The sequence below is a fragment of the Lissotriton helveticus genome, chromosome 3_1 (genome assembly GCF_964261635.1).
Source record: "Lissotriton helveticus chromosome 3_1, aLisHel1.1, whole genome shotgun sequence".
Classification (NCBI taxonomy): domain Eukaryota; kingdom Metazoa; phylum Chordata; class Amphibia; order Caudata; family Salamandridae; genus Lissotriton; species Lissotriton helveticus.
The window spans coordinates 1,882,375,737-1,882,399,907 of record NC_136061.1 but is presented as its reverse complement, the minus strand read 5'-3'; the positions used below and the strand labels follow the sequence as shown (position 1 = coordinate 1,882,399,907).

General features: G+C 44.2%; 1 protein-coding gene across 1 annotated transcript in view; it reads left to right on the top strand.

The window, feature by feature from the left end:
• LOC144823935 (sperm-specific sodium:proton exchanger-like) overlaps positions 1–24,171 on the top strand; it is a 5,382,759-nt gene that overhangs the window by 198,009 nt on the left and 5,160,579 nt on the right. The window contains exon 3 of the mRNA XM_078682869.1: positions 22,204–22,368. Within this exon, the coding sequence (XP_078538995.1) occupies positions 22,204–22,368 (165 nt within the window). The remainder of the gene's footprint in view (positions 1–22,203; positions 22,369–24,171) is intronic.

Sequence of the window (24,171 nt, the reverse complement as noted above, 5' to 3'; positions counted from 1 at the left end):
GGACCACTGCAACGGGGGGGGGCATATTTACTCCCAAACACAACGGATTCAGTACCCACCATCCCCTAAACAAAGAGGTATCGGCCCTGCGGGTCCACCCATTGCTTCTCGTGAACATAGGCCAGCCTACGATGGATCAAAATGGCAACCCCCCTGGAGCCTCTGGAGAACCCAGCGTGGAAAACCTGCTGGTAACCAAATCTCTGCAGGCTGAGCACTTTCGTCCCCATCATGTGGGTTTCTTGCAGCAACAAGACGTCTGCCGCTTCCCTCTTCCCCCACCTCAAAATCGCCCCCCTCTTGATTTTATCCAGCATCCCCCTCACATTCCAGCTCAGTATGCGCATGGACTCCCGAGGGAGCCCCGGCATCGACGTATCAGCCATGATCCAACGGGACCCAACAACTAAGCCCCCAGCACCAGGCCCAGGCGCACAGCACAGTCTGTAACAAGGCAATAGGAATCAAGTGCAACCCCCACCAACCGCCCCTGACCCCCCCACCCACACAACCCTGAAACACTTCCCTCAACTCCCCGCTCCCCTTTCCATACCCCCCACCCCTATACCTCATAGAACTCTGAAGTATCTGTCGCGGCATGGGCAACCTCGGGCCCAAAACAGAGCGCCCAAGGCCAACCATACCAATGGGTCCCAACTACCCACTCAACTATAAGAACCCCCCCCGTCAACTCCCACCAGTGTAGGAGGTAAGGAGCCCCTGCAGAAGAGCTCCCCGAACTCACCCCACAGCCCCACACATTCCCAAATGAAGGAAAAACAATTAGTGGCTACAAGGTCAGTTAGCAAGAGTCAGTTCAAGAAGGCACCGCAGTGTACCTCTTCCCAATGGGAACTAGTAATATCAGCAGACCAATACAGCCTCCTAAGGCCCCTCAATGGTCCTTTCCGTAGTGGTCAGAGTCCACAGGCGCGCCATCTCATTTCCCACTACGAGAAGAGGAACGTTTTCGTGATCTAGACCTTCTGTTCCTCTTGCTCCGGGCATTCCGGTCCTTCCGTTCCTGCGACGGTTCTCTCGAGTGGCCCGGGTCCAGACCCGGCTGGTCGTGCGGTCTGACCCTTACCGTCTCATCTGTCCATTTAAAAACATCCTCCGGAGTGTCAAAGAAGTGGGTCCGCGATTGAAAGATCACCCGTAGGCGGGCCGGGTAGAGTAAGGAGTATTGGATCTTCAGACCCCGTAACTTCGCCTTGGCTGCAATGAATGAGTGACGTTGCTGTTGCACGATTCTGGTATAGTCTGGGAAGATCATGATCTTCTGATTTTCAAAGAGTAAAGAGTCCTTGGCCCTTGCCTCCTGTAAGATAGTGTCCCAATCATGGAAATTCAGGAGGTTCGCTATCACCGGCCTTGGCCGTTCCCCCGCAGGTGGTTTCTGCGTCAGGGCTCTGTGGGCACGTTCTATGACAAAGCAGCGCGACAGGACATCTGGAGGAAGCCAACTCTCCAACCACTGGGACAAGAAACGTTCCATATTCCCCTTCTCACATCCTTCGGGAAAACCCACAAAGCGAAGATTATTCCTGCGTGCCCGCCCCTCGGCATCTTCCACACGGAGCGCAAGGCCCTTCAGGACGTTTTCCATGGCTGCCAGTTTTTGTTTAAGGGTCCCAACGTCGTCTTCCACCACCGAGATCCCGGATTCTGCCTCTGTGATACGTGTCACTGCATTGCGCAGGTCCTGACGCAACAGGGTCACGTCTGCTCCAACTGCCCCTATCTTAGCGTCCAACATGTCCCTGGATTGGGTAATCACCGCCATGAGCGCCGCATTGTCCGTCCCCATCCCCTGGCTCCCCCCAGAGGCTCTGGGCCCTCCACTCGGCCCCGTGAATTTATCAATAGGCCCCTGCTTGGCCGGCCGCTGCCTCCTTTGCCTCTGGTCATGTCTGAGGCACTCCCAGGGGCTGGCACCTCGGATCGTTCGTAGGATATCGCAGTGCCAACACCCCACGCCTTCAATCGCGAATAGGGGTATACCAAGGGCACACCACGCACCTGACTGCCCTGTCCAGGGGGACGCTGATCACCTGCACTGTCGTCCGCTGTGGCGTGGGGGGGGGCACTGGGGCTCACAAGTCTGTTCTCCAAAGCAAGGCGCACAGCGCGGTCTCAGTCGGGCCCTGCCGCCCACCGTGAGGCCCCCGGTCCGGTCCCGGGGCACCGCTTCAGGCCACCCAGCGTCCGGCTGTCAGCTGCGGGCCAAAGGGAGCTCTCACACCTCGCAATCCAAGCGCGGCAGGCGCTCACAGGCAATGCAGTCACCAGCCGCGGCCCCTTATTACTCCACGTTCACAGCCGCATACGGGGGCACCACAAAGCCTCGTCCCACGCCGGCATCTCAGGTTCAGCCGCGACCCCTACCGGAGACCCAGGTCGCTCTCCGGCCTGTGGGGCCACTCAGCACGATCACACCACACCAGTCCTGCTCGGCGGGGTCTCACCTTGGGGGCCGCCGCACTGTGAGGCACTCCAACTCGCGCCCAAGCCGCCACAGGGCACCAGCAATCGCCACCGGGGATCGCCAAACTCTAGGTCCCGGCTTTGCGGCCTCGACACAGGTCCCGACACTCTCCGGGCGTCCCCACTGCACAGGCCAGCACAGCCTCCGCAAGGGACGGGTCCAAGGGCTCGCCCACACCTCCGCTGCCCGCGAGGGCACTGGATACAGGAGTAACACCGGTGCGGGCCGGATGCGCCAGGACCCCCGGACCGGGAGGCGCCAAAATCGAGGCCCCGGCTTCACTCTCGGGGACCAGGCCGCAGGCCGCCACCGCCGCCACCTCCGCTTCGGATGATCCGGGAGCGCCACACACCTCACCGGGGATCACTCCTTGCCTTCCGCCACAATCTCCGACAGTGTGGTCCGCAACGTGGGTCCAGGAGCCAGGATAAATCAGCGGATAAAAGACGGGCCGGCGGGAGCTCTAGAAAGCCACGTCCGCCATCGTTGCCCGCGAAACCACGCCCCCCTGCCTGCTTTTTTAATAGTTTTAGTTTTAGCATCTTTTAATCGTAGTTTTTACATCCTACCACAGTATTAATACAATTATCTATGCTGCTGTAGACACACCAAACCGTTTTTATTGATGTTGGTTTGTAATGGTTTTTATTAACTGTACAATAAAGTATTACCTTACCTTACCTCGTGTGGGAGGCCCAGGTACACGGGGCAGACAAGGGCCCAAAACGTATTGAGGCGACATCAAAATTGCCTACCTCAAAACTACTTGGTTTTGCAAGGGGGTGACATGGGTTTTTGACCCTGTGCTCGGCGGCCAGCTAGGGAAACCTACCAAACCCACACATTTCTCAAAACTAGACACCTGGGGGATTCCAGGGAAGTGTGGCTTGCGTGGATTTCCCAACATTTTCTTTCCCAGAAACCCCTGCACACCTCAAATTTAGCTGAAAAAAACTTTTTTTCAGACATTTTTGTGTGGGAAGGTTGTGCTTCACTGGGCTAACACAAATTTCCTACCTCCCAGTGTTCCCCCAGGTCTCCCGATAAAAATGGTGCCTCACTCATGTGGGAGGCCCCAAGTACCCGTGACAGGCAAGGGCCCAAAACTTACTGAAGCATCATCAAAATTCCCTATCTCAAAATGACCTGGTTTTGCAAGGGGGTCACCTGGGTTTTTGGCCCGTGCTCGATGGCCAACTAGGGGAAGCTACCAAACCCACAAATTTCTGAAAACTAGACACCCGGGGGATTCCAGGGAGGTAGGGCCTCCCTCACTCGTGTGTCGGGGGTACTTGGGCCTCCCACACGAGTGAGGCACCATTTTTATCGGAAGACCCTGGGGAATGCTCAGTGGTAGGAAATTTGTTTCAGCCCGGTGATGCCACTACTTTTACACAAAAATCTGTGGAAAAAGTGATTTTTTCTGCTAAATTTGTGGTTTGCCTGGGATTCTGGGTCAGAAAATGTTGGGGGATCCACGCAAACCATTCCTCCCTGGAATTCCCCGGGTGTCTAGTTTTTGGAAATGTGTTGGTTTGGTAGGTTTCCCTAAATGGCCGCCGAGCACAGGGCCAAAAACCCAGGTGACCCCACTTACAAAACCACGCCGTTTTGAGATAGGCAATTTTGATTTTGCCTCAATGCGTTTTGGGCCCTTGCCTGCCGCGGTACTTGGGTCACCCACAGGACTGAGGCACCATTTTTATTGGTAGACCCTGGGGAATGCTTGGTGGTAGGAAATGTGTTTCAGCCCGGTGATGCCACTACTTTCCACACAAAAACCTGTGGAAAAAGTGATTTTTTCAGCTAAATTTGAGGTTTGCAGGGGATTCTGGGTAAGAAAACGCTGAGGGATCCACACAAGCCATAACTCCCTAGAATCCCCTGGGTGTCTAGGTTGTGTGGGCTTGGTAGGTTTCCCAAGCTGTCCGCCAAGCACAGGGCCAAAAACCCAGTTGACCCCCCTTGCAAAACCAGGTTGTTTTGTAATAGGCAATTTTGATGTCTCCTCAATACGTTTTGAGCCCTTGTCTGTCGCGGGTACTTGGGACTCCCACACAGTGAGGCACCATTTTTATCGGGAGACCCTGGGAAACGCTCGGTGGTCGGAAATGTGTTTCAGCCCTGTGATACCACAACTTTCCCACACAAAAATGTGCAGAAAACGTGTTTGTTTCAGCTAAATTTGAGGTTTGCAGGGGATTCTGGGTAAGGAAACGTTGGAGATCCACGCAAGTTATACCTCTCTGGAATCCCCTGGGTGTCTAGTTTTCAGAAATGTGTGGGTTTGGTAGGTTTCCCTAGATGGCTGCCGAGCACGGGGTCAAAAACCCAGGTGACCCTGCTTGCGAAATTAGGTCGTAATGAGATAGGCAATTTTGATGTTGCCTCAATACGTTTTGGGCCCTTGTCTGCCGCGTGTACTTGGGCCTCCCATGCGAGTGAGGCACCATTTTTATCGGGAGACTTGGGGGACCACTGGGTGGTAGGACATTTGTGTCAGCCCGGTGATGCCACAACTTTCCCACACAAAAATGTGTGGAAAAAGTTATTTTTTTAGACAAATTTGAGGTTTAGAGGGGTAAGGAAACGTTAGGGGATCCATGCAAGCCATACCTCCCTGGAATCCCCCGGGTGTCTAGTTTTCAGAAAAGTGTGGGTTGGGTAGTTTTCCCTAGATGGCCGCAGAGCACGGGCCAAAAACTCACGTGACCCTTATGAAACCAGGTTGTTTTGAGATAGGTAATTTTGATGTCACCTCAATACGTTTTGGGCCCTTGCCGGTCATGGGTCCTTGGACCTCCCACATGAGTAAGGCACCATTTCTATCGGGATACCCGGGGGAACGCTAGGTGGTAGAAAATTTGTGTCAGCCGGGTAATGCCACAACTTTCCCACACACAAATGAGTGAAAAAAAAGTGATTTTTTCAGCTAAATTTGAGGTTTGCAGGGGATTCTGGGTGAGGAAACGTTGGGGGATCCATGCAATCCATACCTTCCGGGAATCCCCCGAGTCTATAGTTTTCAAAAATATATAGGTTTGCTAGGTTTCGTTAGGTGCCGGCAGAGCTAGGGCCAGTGCTTAATTTGTAAAATATGGAGTGCAGGTGCTGAAATGTTTGTTGGAGCCCACACCTACTTTTCTCTGGCTCCACCCACTTCCTCCACTGGCTCCTCCCACTTACTCTATTAGCTCGAGAGTCCATCCACAGCTTCATCTGGCACTGCTAAAAGTCAGATGTAATATCGGATCTGAATTTCCGAAAGGGAGCCTTCCTAATAGTAAGGTTTTGATAGGATGTCCCCCTGCCCTGTGAACATTTTGAGAAAAGATCAAAAGTGCATATGAATCACAATTTTGGAATAAATTAGCTAAAATCACTAAAGCATTGAATAGGGTCACTCTCAGTTCTCTATGTGCTGATTTGGGGAAAGGACAATACTGGGGTAGGCCGGTAGGGTATGCAATTTTAAGAGAGTCTATGATTTCAAAGATACAACTTTGATATAGCTTAAATGACAAAATATAACAAAATGTTGTGAAAATACTCTAAACAGACAAACTGAATAAAATCATGCAATACGCATGAATGATTCAGGCACTCTAACTTTCAGTGGCCGAAGGGGTATGGCTGGAGTTAATCAGTATAATAGAGTATTCGGTTAAAACGATTTCTTTTAGAGAAACAATTGAAAAAGATGATTACCATTGGGTTCGTTACTATAACTTACTCCCCAGTAGCATTTATTAGACATTTAGAATAGTAAAAAAAAAAGCATAAAACTACGCAGTTCTGTATCACACAGACAAGACAGAGATCAGAAAAGAGGCATAGATTCAAAATAGGACTTTTTAATGAAAGATTTGTATTGTACCATAAAGCACAGAAAAATGTAATTTCCACCAAAGAGTCGTAGAGATACATAGGCAAAAGGAAAAGATAGTGGCTGGCCAGTTTGAATTTGACAGTATCTCAAGTAAGTCATACCGATTAGAATTAGTGCAAAATGACCATTGTGCCATACAAAATATAAGTATATAAAGACAAAATAACAAAAAATTAAATATATAAATACAAATAAATGTTCGAAAATGAAAAAAAGGAAAAGCAAGTCTTATAGAAAATAAATAAATAAATGAGAACAATAAATATAACATCCAAATAAGGAAGAGACATAAATATAACAAAATAATAAATAAATTGACAATGTCAACAAAGTGTTCTAAATGCAAATCAATAACCTATATAAACTAAAACAATAATTAAATATCCAAAAACAGTAAAGCCTAACTTTTTCAAAACATTGCAATGACACGTGTTTTGTCAGTTGGACTGGGCTAGCATCTATTTTTCTAGAAAAGCCCAGAAACAGTCTAAATTGCTTGTGCATTCCAAGTCTTCCTCTTTCCTTGCTTTGCTCCTAGTGTCATCAGCTGCTCTTCGTCCTTTTGCAAGCCATGACTGAACATAGGGGACGGGGTTGAATCTCTTAAATGGTGGACCAACAATATTTGAAAACATTAAAGAAGATATTGTTTCAGTCAGCAATGATGCTCTTGTAGATGTGCATATAAGATTTATTTGAGAAAAGCCCGCTCACATTCTGCAGTACTGATAGCAATAGTGTGTAAGGCCATCAAAAGCTTCTTGAACTGCCTTTTAATTTTCTATTCCTCCAGATTCCTTACACTCTCTTTAGGCACGTATAGTTTACCGGCTGGCAATGTTGAATCTTTTACACAGAGACTCAATATCACTTTCGCCATAAAGAACAGGTAGGTCATCAGGCCAGTACTGTTTGTATAAAACTTTCACTTGGCTGATCAGTGTATCATACTCAGCCTTTTTGTCAGCGGAATTAGTACCTCCTGTAGACAACAAACAATGTCTTACATTTTGTGCTAGGCTATGAAAAAACTGACCTTGTTCAATGATTTTGTGAGTGGTCTTTCCTTTGTGCAGCATCACACCTTGGAATATATTTTCTTCCATGGCCATTTTACATTGTGAGAAATGGTTCCCTTGCCTGTCTACCATAGCCTCAAACACTGCTATTTGCCAACACATAGCCCAATGAGCATCAATGATTGTAGAATCAAGTTTCTGTAACTCGAGTGATAACTCTGATAACTCCTGAAGAGCATCAAACATGAGGCCAACATTAGCAGCAAACTGGATCGATGATAATCGCCTTCCTAGGCCTGTGTACATATTTTGTGTTGAACTGTCACATGAACCATCATCAGCTGCACTAGTAAAGTGGTTGTAGAAAACAGGATAAGCATTCCAAGTAGCCTCCACTGTTCTGAAGCATGATGCAACCCAACGAGTATCTAACACTCGACCTATTCTGCAAAGCTGAATGTCAAGAGCTTCTGCACATTCCTTTAGCTCCAAACGTTTTTTAACAGATGTGGAAAATAGAGAATACAGTTTATCGAGTACGTTTTTGAAATGATTTGTAGCCCCAATATGTTTCATGACATCATGAACTGCAAGTTCTAGGTGATGTGCTGAGCAGTGCTAGGCTACAATATTGGGACATATTTTTTCTTCCAACCTCTGTGCATCACCACTGTGGCGGCCAAACATCACTGATGTTCCATCACAGGCAACTGAAACCAGGCATTTGGAGAGAAAGTCCTCACTTATATTAATTGGATCTGTTTTTAGTGCAGACAGTAAACTGTTTATTATGCCGTCGGCTGACAAATCACTCAGCTCAATGAGGTCAACAAAAATATTAGCTGTGGAGTCCATGCCAGATAGCTGCATTTGCATGTACACAATTAAAGAACTTTTCCTGTTTAATGCAGTGGCTTCATCTAGTAATAGACTTACTTTTGGGGAAAGTTCAATAATTTTGGCAAATATCTTTCTCTTCATTTCTGAGTATATGTGGCGTTGTAAGTTTGAGCAAGCTACATTGGAGTACAAAATTCGCCCCATATCCAATCCATTTAACTGGTGGCAGTCTATCTTTGTTTCAAAACCATATGCTGGCCTGTTCCACTTTGCTTCCTTATAAGCTACACAGAATATTCTGGCTGTTTCTGACATTTTCAGAGATTGCGTTTTTGCAGTTACTTGCAATAAAGGATCTTTTTTAGCATTTTATAAGATTTTTAAAGTTGCAACATGAGCCTTGCTTTGTGCATTTTCTTCAATGTTTTTCCTCAATGACTTCTGCTGTTGTTCTATATTGGTGCCATATGCCTTCGCAGTAGACTCAGTCCATTCTTTGCACAATTTCATTCCCCTGGATTTCTCAGCACCAAGATCAAGGACTTGGCAACAGAAAGAACAGCCAAGGTTAGGGCCTTTAACTATTAACAATGGATGCTTGCGTAGGAAGTATATTTTTGGTCATGTTTCCAACCTTTCGGAAGTATGCCTTTCCTAAAAACTCTGTTTGAATGGGGTTTCAGTGATAATATGTCAAGCTGTTAGCTAGTGCTTGGTGTTTCCTCTGTTCTGCAGCAATCTCCACAGCACGATGCTGCTCATCTCTAAGAGAACTGTCTTTTGTCTTTTCTTCTGTAGGGGTGATGATAATGCTGCTGGTAGTAGTAGTGTCACGCTCATCTAGTACCTTCTCTCGCACTTCATCATCTTCCTTGTTCTCTTCATCTACTGGAAGTACATTGTCTTTTTTGGAAAGTTTGTTAGTAGGCTCCTCATCATCCTTGAGCTTAAAGTTAGTGAAGTAGCTTTAAATCTTCTTCTGTCCAGTGTGTGACATTCTATGGAAGCAAAGTGAAAGAAAACATGCTAGAAATGTTTGAAGTGTGATGTCAAATCATCTAAGTAACATGCACAATTAATATTTATGTGGAGTGTGCACCAAAGACTATCTGCATCTGCACATCTATTACCATCCATGACTGACTACAAGTACAATCCAAATGGATCCTACTTTGCCCACTCAAATTCAGGTATTTTCCAATTCATACCCCAATCTGCCCCGCAGCGCTCACTTGAAAGACACACAAAATCTTTCAAGTTTGCCTCACTTTAAGCTTTCGCTTCCAGTATTACAACAAAAGCAGGGTGAGGTGGCAGTGTGCAGAGTTAGTTACACACTGTGATTCACAAAAAATATTAAATAATCAACACTCCTGCCCGGACTGGGAAACACAAAGCAGCCCTGGCAAGTTTTGTTAGACCAGCCACCATAACATACGGTGCATAGGCAGCAAGCGAGCGCAGCAAGCTTACCAACTGCTAGAGGTGTTTGAATTCTAGGGGAATTCTCCCCTCAAGAACATTTTGTAAAAAGAAAAACTAATGGAGCACAGCACATTTTCCATTACATATTTAGCTGTATTAACTTTCAAAGCGCAGGAAATCGTAAATAATGACCTTGACCTGACATAAGCACCCAGGCCAGAAATCATGGAAATCTCAGACAAAGGCACCCAGCCCAGAAAGCATGAAAATATCAAAGAAAGGCACCCAACTGCAACATAGAGTACATTTTCACCATAACCTTGTGTAACGCCCTGTTTGGGAGCATAATGCAGAGTCTCCAGTATTCTCTCTCTCTCTTACTCGCTTCTATTTTTTTCTCTAACCCCACACATCCCTCTCTACCTCTATCTCTGTTTGTCTTTACTTTCTCTCTACTTATTCCCTCCCTCAACACTGTCTCGGTCTTTCTATATATCTGTCCTTCTCTCCCCACCCATCTCTTGCTCCGCCATCTCTCTCTAGATATGTGACCTCACGGCTCACCCCTCATTACCACTGTCTCTCTCTGCTTCCTACCCTTTCCTCTCTTCCCTATCATCTTCTAAGTTATTCTTAACCTCACCTCAGCCTCTTGCTACAATGCTTCTGCGGCTAGTAGTAATAATAAAGTTAGGAAAGTCGAGGTATAATGGCTAAAGAAACAATGCTCTTCCTTTGGAAATTCCGACCCAGAACTACCTATATCTACACACAGTATTGACAAATATACATACAGATAATGTATTAACATCATGCAGATTCGTCAAGCACCAACAGAATTACTAAAGAAACAAAAATGCTCTTCCTATGGAAATTCTGACCCAGACGGACCTACCTATATCTACAGTCAGTATTGACCAGTATTCATACAGATTAACACAGTGCATTTTGATAATGTGAACAGACATATGGGCCTTGTTTAGCAGAGAGCATCTCAATATTATGAAAAGAGATCATGTGCCTCCTTCAGCAGGGGAGGCTGGAGCACGTTGATAATGTGAAGGGAGATGCACCTACGTTTAGCAGGGCATGGTCTAAAAAATCCCAAAGAGACATGTGGTTGCATCTTAGTGGCACAGGTTCTCATCAACAACACTACCATGGTGCGCACAGCACCAATTGGAGAATCTTTTGCAGTTGCTGTTCCAATCGATGGCAGTGCCGCGTTGTGAATCATGATGGCATGCCAATTCATACAGTGATATCTTCCTGAGCCTGCCCTTACGTAGAATCAACAGCAATCCACATGAGTGCCATGATCCATGCCATCACCAAGCGCTGTCTATAGCGTCTATATAGCCTCCGCTACTGCCAAAGTGCAGTGCTATAGGTTACTGCAGTCTGGATTACTGTAGATAACATGGGAGTCTTACAGTTCTCTCATGGACCTGTCCTAGGCTGAACCTGAACCTATGACCCTCAGTGACCCTCAGATGATGATCTATCTTTGCAGCCTGGATTTAGACCCCGAGTTATCATTAGTAAGCATCAGCAGTCTCAGTAGGCACATATAACCCACATTGCAAGCTGGAGTTCCACTTCCATACTGAGGCTAGCAGGACACTTAAAAAACGCTGTGTGCCTTTGTATGGCCGGAGGCGGCTAGCCTAGCACTAGGCGCTGCTGGCCAGGCAGAGGCAGTGCACTGATGATCTCATCATTCATGCAGCATGCTCCACTACACTGACAGACAGACAGACAGACAGACAGACAGACAGACAGACAGTACTACCACCTAGCACTATGCGCTGCTGGCCAGGCAGAGGCAGTGCACTGATGATCTCATCATTCATGCAGCATGCTACATTACACTGACAGACAGACAATACTACCACCAGCAGGCCGGGGTGAGCAGGCCTGCTGAGGACCGTCACGCTCCCCCAAAACCCCCCAAAAAAACAACGTTGGTTTGGCTTGGCATGGGCCGGGGCCCGGGGCAGGGCAGTATATTATTGGCATCCTGAATCATGATGATCATTCATGGCATGGTGAGTGGGTGGGCGCATGGTGGCTACGGCGCTACTAATTAAGTTACTTAACTGAGTTCACACTTCTTCGGTTATACTGCTTAACACTACTGCCCGTTGTTAACTGAAACGTAGTGGTTTGCGTTCGTGCTGGCCCGGGACACACATACTGAATGCAGTGCAGACATCACTCACTCTTACTCACTGCACTGCCAGTTAGGCCGCTGCTTAGGGCGACAGCATTAGGCCTACCGACTGCAGTGCCAGCCTACCTGCCTCACTTGGTGCAGTCAGTACTACTACTACTAGTACTATGGCTTTGCTTGGCTAGTCGACTGGCGCTGGCGGGGGAGTTGTTGCGCACGGGGCGGGGTGATGTATGACTCGGTGTGGTGGGGTGCGGGCGGCCGGCCCGTGAGGGTATGCTGGGGCGTGGCAAATGCACAATGTGAAAAAATGAAACTGCGCACAGTCAAGCTTCCCACTGTGCACACCCCCAACACTTGAAAGAAGAACCAAAACCCAGCCAGACCAGACTGTCCCTCCCGGCCCACCCACCCACCGGGCCGGCAACAAACACACTAACTAAAGACTGCGGCCCGCAGCCGCTAAATTGAGAATAAGTTAGGTGAGAAGTTAGAACCATGACCATCGGAACCAGAATGACTAATGAGATTCAGTCAGCATGAATCTCCATTCTCATTGCTCTTTGCAATGGCATCATGATTGATTGATCATTGATCATCAATATGGGGTGGTGCGGTGCGGTGGAGTGGGGCGGGGTGGGCGTGCATGGCTGCATTGATGCTACTACTACGCCGCGGCCCGCTACAGTTAACTGTTAAAAAAAAGAGACACCAAAGTTCTTTGGGCTGGCCCTGGACACGCACACTCACTGACTGCAGTCAGTCAGTACAAAGCACTTCCACTTCCTTACGCTGCTTGCTGGCTGCGCTGTAGCCAGCTGCTTTATTAACCGATTGGGGGATGGCCAGTGCTACAGTGGGGCCTAGTGCCAGTCAGGTGGAGTGCCATCTTGCAGTTGCCTGCTTCACCTGGGATCTTGGACGCCGGGTAGGGCTGGTACTCAGTACTACTGTGGTAACCAGTTGAGTTACTGCTGCTCTGCTGCCACTGGCAGTCCACCAACGTGACATCGTTGTCGGGTCGCGCTGGCTGGCACACACTCAGTGAGTGACCGAGATGAAAGGCCGTGACCGGGATACGTTACCTGTACCACGATGACTCCATGGGGTGCGGTGCAGGAGGCCGTGTGGGTGCTGGTATGCTGGGGCATGGCAAATGCGCAATCTGAAATCTGTGCACGTTGCCTTCTGCACAGCTCCACACCCACACACAGCTCCACCCCCGCATAAATCCACAACTAAAATCCAGCTCTATTCCGCCCCCCGGGTGGGAACACTGGCACTGTGGCCTAGTAGTAAGGCAGGGCCGCGGCCTCCATGCCTTACTACTGCCCGCCCGCCATCCACTGTTGACAATATGACATATATGACTCTCGAGAGACAGTCAGACACTGGCTGCTGAATGTAGTCATCCATGATGATTGGGATTGTCGGATTGAGATTTGAGAAGAAGATTGAGATTCATTCAGTCATGAATCTCCATTTTCTCCTCTTGGCTCAGCTGCCCCCTGCACCAGCCAGTGCAGGCCATGAGACCAGGCTCACAGCTGCCACCGGGCCACTGGCTGCCCGCAACACAGTTCGCTGGGACTGGGAGAAACTAGTCAGACTGTCACTCAACACTGCACAGTCTGCACTGGCCGCAGCTGCGCGGAGTACTTCTCTGTGGCCATGGCCGACTGACCGTGCATGGGGACTGTAGTCTGTGACACACTGACTCAGCCTCGCTCGGATGGAACTGATTCATTTTTTATCTCATAATATATAAGACTGTGAGTGTGTACGTAGCGGCTGCAGAGATATCCCAGTTTTTATCGTTGGAAATTACCAACGCAATTACAACACCAATAAATAATAATAATAACTGCTGTGACACACGGTGGAATATTCCTGCCAGGCTGGCACTACTTCGTAGTAGCCCCCCACCCCCACACACATGCACGCGCCCCCAGCAGTGCGCGATGATCCAGAGCCAATTCTGTTTGTTTCACTTATCCAGTATTGGGGTATCTTTCATAGATTCACATGCCTGAATCATTCCCCGTCGACGAGGCGGGACTCCCGCCTCGTCGACGGGGAATGATTCAGGCATGTGAATCAGGCATGTGAATCTATGAAAGATACCAATACTGGATAACTGAAGTTACAGGTAAGTAACTTGTTTTCTTATCCAGTATTGGGGTATCTTTCATAGATTCACATGCCTGATTCACATGCCTGAATCATTCCCCGTCGACGAGGCGGGAGTCCCGCCTCGTCGACGGGGAATGATTCAGGCATGTGAATCTATGAAAGATACCAATACTGGATAACTGAAGTTACAGGTAAGTAACTTGTTTTCTTTCATGTTCAACTCAAGCAGCTCAGGCTGCTCAGAAACTCTGACTTTAAGTTCTGTTTTCCCGAGCCATGATGACTCATGATGATGATGACAATTAGGGCTGCTTTCCAAGTCAGACAGTCGGACCCTTAAGTTCCTGGCAGTTTGTGTAGTCAATCAGTGTTACTGTTATGTTACTACAAGTTAAATGACAAAAGCAACCGTAACAGTAACACTCTGTGCAGGGCAGCGCAATCAAAATCAATGAAGTGCTGCATTGCGTGTAGACCGGGCCCTGATAATTAAGTGCCGGTGCTAAGCACCGGAAAGCACTGGCACAATTAGGCACTGGCTAGGGCTAAAAAAACCAATGGAAAGAAAAATTTCCCTGGACATGTTTTCTTTAAAAACACAAAATGTGACAATATAATATAACAACGTAATTCTATGTACAAATTGAATATTTATTAATACATCTTAAAAATAAAAACATTAAAACTTAGGTTCAGTTCTCAGTGCCCCACAATACAAGAACATTAATAAAATCACATTGAACACAATGAGACAATTATGACCAGCATAATTTACACAAGACAGAAAGGGTTGTATGACTATTTGTAATACTATTTGTACATCTCATATATTCTTTAGCCACACAATGTCATACACTTTCAAATAATTAATGATTGACAGAAGTGTGCTTCATAGGATTGTACAGGTAAATGCGTCGGCACGTTTCGATGGCTTGAGTGTTTCACACCATCTTTTTCAAGACAAGTTCAGTTTGTCTGTCTCTGTCAGGGTTTTTTGTGTCTTTTCCCTATAAAGATATACAATATTAGAGTCTGTTCTTTCTTTAGTGATAGCATTTTACATACTTTATCCATCTAACAGACTTAAATGCTATACTTAGCCGTCATTAAATGTTAACTCTCATCTTAAAACATTTAATACATTTGAACACGGTCTTTATACAGTTGAGACATTATCATCATTTCTTTATTATACAGTGTACATAACCCCATAATTGTTAGTTAACTTAATAATCATACAAAATTCTTTTGGGCATTATTCTATTGTTCTAATTATATTGGTTTCTGACACAATCTTGCTAGTAATTTTAGTTGAATATTTTTTTGCGTCTGGTTAGCTACATCCTAGGCGCTTAGCGGGTACAGTTATACCCTAGTTAGATTGCCGTACTCTCTACTCCAGTTGCTATCGTGTTTGACGAGTCCCCTCTGGGCTGTTCTGTTACTCTCCCTCGTAGGCTCTGGATAACAAGTGTAAAAAATGTTTAATTCAAACAATTTTGGAATTGATGTCAATGATCTCTAGTACGAGAGCATGCCCCAGATAATAGAGTGGTAGACACAAAAAAAGGGCGGCTCACCTAATATAGGTTTATCTTTGGGCTCCTATATGTTGATTATATGGTCTTATTCTTAAACTATTGCTTCACTCTGGGAGCATTATCTCTTGCTTAAAAAAAAACTATAATAAAGGCAAGGGTTTAGTGATATAACTGTGCATGTGGGCTTTTTTAACCCCTCCCATTATTGACACCCTGTTACTCCTTTTACCTTATCTTAAGTCATATAGAATAAAAAGTCGCTGGCTGCTTCGACCTGGTTCCGGTTTTCAACGGCTATCTACCTCTCTCAGATAAATAGAAGGGGTTTGCAGGACTACTGGTGCTCAGACTGCAAAGATAAACATGGTATTACCGTTTTACCGAGTTCTAACTTATTTGCGTGCAGTCTGTCTAACACGGAAAATATCGCCCTTACCTTTAGTTCGTAGCGTGTTCTCATGTAACCCTGTTTAATATGCCGCGACTATTTAATTACCGCCGAGTCGTCTTTTAAACTCCTAAAGAGGATGCTATGATTGGTTGCCTAATTATCCTTTTATGTAAATTCACAGTTTTCTATTTGGTCCGCCACTTTTCTGGTTAAATAAATATGCTCCGCGTAACCCGTGGAAGCGTACCACTAGGACCAACGGGATTTGGCCCAATAGGACCCGATTTAACTAGTCTCAGCCCTTTCTAAGTTTTACATTGGTTGAGCAGCAGTATTTATGTGTGGTCTAATTCCATTGGACCGTCGGGCTAACCTGACGTCCCGGGTTATGGACGTATGTGAGGCATTCCATTTGTTCCCCATCATGCATGAATACATGCATCCAAGATATACGTCTACTAACTAATCCTGTCTAGGAAGGGTAAAATCCCGACTATTATTTCAAAGGGATAAAAAAAAAGAGGGGAAGAAAGAGATGGATATCTATCTGGATTGTACCCGTTTTGAACGGAACTTTCCATGATGGCATATAATAGAGAGGGTACTTTTATTTTACAAAAGCTTACAAAATTCTTGATGTAAAAAATGGGGAGTCGTGGGAGGGATAGAGTTACAGCTCTTTCGGGTTCTATTATATTATTCTAGCCCAGTCTTCCCTAGTATTAAGTCCTGATTCTATGGAATTTAGATGGCACATGAACCATTGTTCCCTGACTTTACGTTTGCTCTCCATGTCTCCTCCTCTCCTATTTATAGTGATCTTCTCTAAAATAAACCAGTTTAATTCGTCACAACCATGTTTCTTTTTGTCATAGTGGTCTGTGAGGGGAGCATTTACTTTTTTGTTTCTAATTGCTGATTTGTCCTCCACTACTCTAGTGCGAAGCTCTCTGCTAGTCTCATCGACATAGCCTAACCCACAGGGGCATGTCAGGAGATAAATGATGATTTGGATTTCAAACTTTTCCCTGCAAAGTTTATTTTACTTGGCTTCTATGCAATGGGGGCATATGGAGCACGTGCCGCATTTATAGTTTCCCACAGCTTGACCTCCTGTGAGTGTTTTTTGGCTATTTTTGGGAACCCTATAGGATGTTACTAAGGAATTTCTGATCGTTTTATTCCTCCTAAAGGAAAATAATGGTTTCTGCATTTGGTTTTCTCTGTTATAGTTAAGGATTTTCCAGTTACGATTGACAATGTTTTTAATCTGATTACTAATATGTGTATATTGTGTGACAAATACAACTCTATCTAGGGGAGCTTTCTTTTTTCTTTATTCTGATCTAGGAGGCTGTCCCTATCGTAGAACCTGGGTCTTTTAAGCGCATTTTTTATAAGTTTGTTCGGATAACCTCTCGCTTTAAGCTTATGTTTAGTGTTCTCTGCATGATGGTAGAAGTCCTTTAGAGTGGTACAGTTCCTACGCAATCTGAGAAATGTTATCTTTTTGTGAGTGGGGATGATTGCTTGTATATAAAAGGAAAGTGTTTTTATCTGTAGGTTTCGTATATAGTTCTACGTCAAGGAAGTTATTCACACATTTTATATAAATGTCCAAGAATTCTACTCCTTCCTCACTGTAATAGGTGGAGAATTTTAAAATAGGGTCTCCTAAATTGAGCCATTCCACGAAACAGTTCAGCTCACTGTTGGCACCATTCCAGATAAAGATAATATCATCGATGTAACGGTGCCAACATGTGACATTTTCAAAAAAGGGTGCTGCCTCATTAAAAATATGGTGCTGCGCGAATTCTCCTACATAAAGGCAGGCCAGACTGGGGGCACATGTGGCCCCCATGCTGGTCCCCTTGATCTGTAAATAAAGTTCATCCTTAAACAGGAAGAGATTTCTCTTGAGGATTAATTTGATACAGGCCATAATAAAGTTCTTATCACCACCTCCTAGTTCTTCCTCTGTAATAATAGCATCAATCACTCTAAGGGTACTATCCTGGGGAATGTTTGTATAAAGGGCTTCAACATCTAGGGTGACCAGGATCTGTGTCACCCTATTGAAGCCCTGACCATCAAAAACAGAGATGGCATGCGCCGTGTCCTTAAGGTATGATTTCTGTTTCCTCACTAATGGTTTTAGGAAAAAGTCCACGTACCGGCTCAGATGTTCTAATACTGTGCCAATACTGCTAATGATGGGTCTAATTGGGGGATTGTCCACATGTTTGTGTATTTTGGGTAGTCCGTAAATAGCCGGAGTTATGGGATGGATTTTAGACATATATTTAAACTCGTTTTCACAGATGGATCCTTCCTGTTTCCCTCTCAAAAGTAAAGCATCTACCTCACTTTTTAATTTTCCTAATTCTGTGAACTACCACGTTGGTAGTGTTTTTTGATGTTCAATAAATCTCTCATTTTCTCCTCATATTTGGTGGTGTTAAATATAACTACTCCCCTGCCCTTGTCGGCGGGTTTTATGATTAGATCCTCATTGTTGTGAAGATCCATCATTGCCTTTCTCTGTTCCTTATTAAGGTTATTGTTGAATTTATTGGTATCACTTTCCCTACTCAATTTTTTAATCTCCAACTCCACTACTCTTTCAAAGGTCTCAACATTTTTTTCCTATTGATTCAAATTGGGTATAAAGGTTAATTTTGGTTTAAACCCCGTGATGCTGGATGGAGGTATGTAACTCTTGTCTTCAAAAAAAGTATTTAAACGTATTTTTCTAAAAAATCTCCTTAAATCACTTTCTAATTCAAAAGCATTGTGTGGGTTTGTGGGGGCAAAATTAAAACCTTTTTTAAGAACTTCTTGTTCATCCCTACTTAACTCTCTACTAGAGAGGTTAATAATGGGAAACTCATTTACCTCCAATATTGTTTGGTCCGCGTGGCCAGATATTCCTGTCCTCCCTGTTGAGGTTGATGGTTCCGTACTGGGTCCTGTCGTGTATAACCCCTGAACCCTCTCTGCCCGCAGAAGTGGCGCTTCCCTAAAAAAGTATCACGTTCAGGGCTAAAAAAACTACAGCTAGGCAGTTTGCCAAAAAAGGGTCATTTTTCACTGTGAATTTGAGGTGTGTCCACGTTGCGTTTTGTGCCGTTTCCTGTTGCGGGCACTAGTCCTACACACACAAGTGAGGTACCATTTTTCTTGGAAGACTTTGGGGAAAGCGGGGTGGGTGGAAATTTGTGGATCCACACAGATTCTAGAACTTTCCGCCACAGAAATCTGGGAAAATGTGTTTTTTTAAACAGTTTTTTAGGTTTGCAAGGGTTTCTGGGTAACAGAACCTGGTGAGAGCCAGTCAAGTCACCCTATTCTGAATTCCCCAGGGTGTCTCGTTTTAAAACATTTATAGGTTTGCTAGGTTTTTCTAGGTCCCGGCAGAGCTAGGGTTAAAAAACTACTGTTAGGCACTTTGCAATAAAAGGGTCATTTCTCATTGTCAAAATGTGGTGTGTTCACGTTGCATTTTGAGCCATTTCCCGTTGTGGGCACTATGCCTACCCACACAAGTGAGGTACCATTTTTTAGTGGAGACTTATGGTAATTCAGATTTGTAAAGCAACTGTTATTACCTAATGACTTTCGATGCATTTCTGCCTTCCAAATGAAAGAAAATGTGTAAAAAATAAGTAATTTTGAAAAATTATCGATTATTCTCATGCTAGTATGAGTATTCTCAATTTCGGAAAAGTGCAAATATCTACAGTTTCTAAACTCTATATTTTGTTCCCATTTCAGAAATACATAAGTGTCTTTCATACTATTTTTTCCATGCATACATTTTCCCAGAATGATTGCTATATACCCGGTACATTATAAAAAAACCTTGCAAGATGCTGCTCAGTTTTTGGCTCTGGGCTCGTCGGATTCTTGGTGAACTTATAAGTCCTATAAATCCCCACAACCAGTAACTTCCAGCGGATATGACGATATATTGCTTTCAAAGAGCTGTTATAATTAGAAGAAGTTAGAGGTTAAAACGTTGACACAACAGGCTGTTTTTTTCAACTAACTTTCAATTTTTCCCATATTTAACTGTTAGTTTCTATAAGGAAAACTTGAAGGATCTACACAAATGACCCCTTTCTGAATTCAGAATTTTGTCTACTTTAAAAAAATGTATAGCTTTCCAGGATCCATTATTGATTTCATACCCATGTCTACCATTACCATTAACTAGAAAGAGGTTAAAAGCACAAAAAATTGCAAAAATAGGCTATGTCCCCGAAAAATGCCAAAACTGTGTAAAAAATGTTGGTTTTCAGACAAAAGTCTGTCATTCCCTAACAGCTGGGAAAATGGTGATTTTAGCCCCACAACCCCTTTTTTCATACCATTTGTAGGGAAAAACCACCCAGACTCTTTCATTTGCAGCACTTTTTTTCCCCAAAAACTAAATTTAGCTGTATTTTGTCTAATTTCTGGGTCACCTCCAGGGGAATTCACAAACCCTGGGTACCTTTAGAATCCCCAGGATGTTGGAAGAAAAGGACGTATTTGGCGTGAATACCTTATGTGGTCAAAAAGTTACAGGGGCCTAAGCGCAAACTCCCCCAATCAGCAAAAAGAAAGGCTTAGCACAGGGGGTGGAAAAGGCCTAGCTGAGAAGGCGTTAAACCTTCCCTTGCCACCATATCTTGTTGGATTAAGTTAGGCATTTCTCATTCCTATTTGTTAGCTGGCCAGTCTGTTCCAGCTTCCATACCTGGACGGTGTAATAGGGGTGTAGAAGTGTGGAGAAGTGTGGCTCACTGGTTAGAGGAGGCAGACCTGGAAGCAGAGGTCAGCCCGGGACCAGGGTTCAATTCCCGGCTCGGCGGGGTCTTGAGTCCTAAAAAAAAAAATGTCCATGGACTCGACAATTCTCGCTCCGCTGCCTACTCGATTCACGGGTTCACACTCTGCGACTCTGGGCAATAGCTTGCTTAATCTCCACAACGGCCCCTCGCGGCGGGATGCCTGGCTTTCACCTTGCGGATACCCTGCCGGGGTTATCTCACAGGGGAATACCAGGACGGGTTCCCTAAGCAAGCGCTTAGAAACCGCTTGGTGATTTGCGCTATATAAATTCCTTTACATTTAAACACATTGTATCTGCTGCTTGGGCAACATTTAAGGATGTATCGATTTGTGACATTTGCTTTGCTACCACTTGGGCTCTCCCTCACACTTTTATGACCCGTTCTCGTTTCCAACTGGGGGAATTGTATCCTGTAGTCTTGGTTCTATTCTTTTGAGTTCTGTTGGTCTCCCTTCAGCATGATTTATACGGGTCAGTGTATTAAATACACTTGTGGACTGTCCAGATTGTGTCCTTGTTTTTGTCGAAATAAGTTATTTTGCTTCAGTGGGAACTCATATGTAAGGAGTGTGAGAGAAAGACAGACCAGGAAGTAATGCCTGGTTATTTACTGGTAATTTTTATTACACAGAGTCCATGTCTTCCTAAGTAAAGTCCTGAGTTCCCATTCACCTCTCCCGGATGTGCAGCTGATTTCTGTATGGGGTCAATTATTACAGGAAGTCTTGGGCTGGAAATGAGATATATATGCATTCCATTTGATGGGGGCCATATTGGATTGGAAAAGTAAATTCAAGTTTGGTAATCATTGAATGGTTAAGAGATAAACTCATACATAAGGACTGTGATAAGGAATACATGTAATTTGAGTAATTAAAATTACCAGTAAGTAAGTGGGCAGTCTCCTCCCAGAGGGTTGTTACTACAATCACCCACACCCACCTAGCTTAGTCATCACTAGTCAGGTGACCATGCTAATAAAAGGGAGCTGTAGTACATGCCCTCACTCCACTTTCTAGCAACACTCTTGTGTCTCTGCCGTTCTTATGCTATCATGCAAGCCTGCGGCCTACATCTTTACAATTACAAGGACTAGAAATCTTAAAACGTAGAATATGTAATTGAATATATCCTTTGTTGATCAACAGAGCACTTTTTGTTAATATTATGAAGTGCAAGCACCAAATGTGCATGTGTTATGCCAATATTTGAATGTTGCAATAAACTAAACTTGGATTTGATTGATTAACTCTGTTGTTATCTTGGCTTTCCCTTTTAAACTTATATTCAAAACCTTGCAGACAGGGTGGGCCTAGGTCTTAAATGTGCTTGGAAATAATTCTTTATTGCTGTGACAAATACCCCACAAATGAAAAATTATACAATTAGCTAACTGGCTAACGTTTATTTTACATGTCTTGCAATCGTGAATAAAACATTTTTAATGGCTTTTATCTTCCACAGCGGGTATTGAGATTTCTATAAGAATAATAATGAAATTCATTGCAAGTCCTTTGTTTGGATTGCTACTAGCAAAAATAATAATGTTATGGCTGTCTCGTGTCACCAATGATGAAACAACTGAAGTATCCATTAGCCTTGCAATAGTTTATGTCAGCTTTTTTTTTGGTAAGTAATCCAACAATTGTATTTCATTTTATAATTTAATGCAATTACAGCCCTGTTTGTTGTTTCTTGTTCAATCCCCTGTGTTGTTAAAAAAGACCTTGAAAAACCTATCTATGATTTGATTAACAGTTGATCATCCCCTGATATCTATTTAGCAGAATCTCAAATATGGCATTTGAGATTGCTTATCATTTCTTTGACATGCACAGTAGCCACTTCTTCTGCCATGTGTTTTATATTTAGACACTTATTTACCCATTTATTCTTCCATCGACCTTTAGATATAAATATATAAAAAATATAAATTTTTTAGAAAGACACACATTCGCTGGATGATATCATCAGTGATGTGATCAGTGTTGTCATTTGAGATGTCATGAGTGATGTCATGAGTGTTGTCACTGACCTGTCATGAGTGATGTAATGTGTGACATCATCAGCATTGGATTGCGGGCGCACGAGTTATAGTTAGCTGAACTAACTATAACGGGGGAATTTCAATGGTTTTGTATGAGTGAAATGTCCAGCTAACTATAACATATGTGAAACCTATGTTTTTTTCAGTGAATTTCTAAGGTTTTTTAAATGCTAATTCCTAACTATAATGTTGCTAAAATCTATGTTTTTTTCTGTGAATTTGCAAGGTTTTTAAATGCTAATTCCTAACTACCACATGCCTAAAACCTATGGTTTTATCAGTGAATATATATATATATACACATATATATATATATATATATATATATATATATATATATATACAAAAAAATGGAAAGTTTGCATCTCTGCAGCCTCTCTTATTTTTCACCTTATTCATCTTCCACTCATCAACATATCATCCACAAATACACACACCTACTTGCTCCTTTCTTGGCTGGGCTTATCAATTATTCTTCTTTAATTCAAATTCAAAGTGCAGGCCCTTTATTCAGCCTTCTTGGTAACTACTACCCGTGAATAGCAGTGGGTAACTTGTACACTTCCGTCCTTTGTTGCGTACTTTCTACCGCACACTGTGTGTACTTTATACACAAGCTTGCTTCCCTTAGATGTGGTACTCGTTTCTCTTGCTCCCACTGCGGAATCCAACACCCTATCTGTGTAATGAGCTGGAAATCAAAAGATCCACTTCACTGACAAGGCAGTGGGTAGTTTGCGTGTCTCCAGCCTTTCTTATTTTTCACCTTTTTCATCTTCCACTCAATCAACACATCATCCACACATACACACAACTACTTGCTGCATTCCTTAGCTGTGATTATCAACTATTCTTCTATTTCATATTCCTATTCAAAGTGCAGGCCTTTATCGAGCCTTTTTATTGTAATAACTACCCCGGCCGAAGGCACTGTAAATTTGCACACTTGCTCCCTTTCTTAGCTGAGGTTATCAATTATTCTTCAATTTCATATTCTGATTCAAACTCACGGCCCTTTATCGAGCCTTTTTGTTGTAACTACTGTTGCAGGAATTCTGCTCCTACCCAGAACTGTGCATAAAGACTTAGGACCTCAGTGAGTTACGGTGTACCAAAACCCACCTTAGTACCCAAACCCCCTACCAGACTAGCACTCAGTGACTCATTGGTTCTTCAACCTATAGCAAAAACACCAATGACTAGTCAACCCAGAACATGCAACTAAGATTACCTTAAGTAAGGTGGATAAAAAGAGCACTCTTTTGTTATAGTCTTACACCAGTCCAAAACAAGGAGTAAATAAATACACGTGCAAGTTTGAAATGTTTATTTCTAACGCCGTAATCTCATGCACAGTACCTTAGATAATACAACAAAACATATTA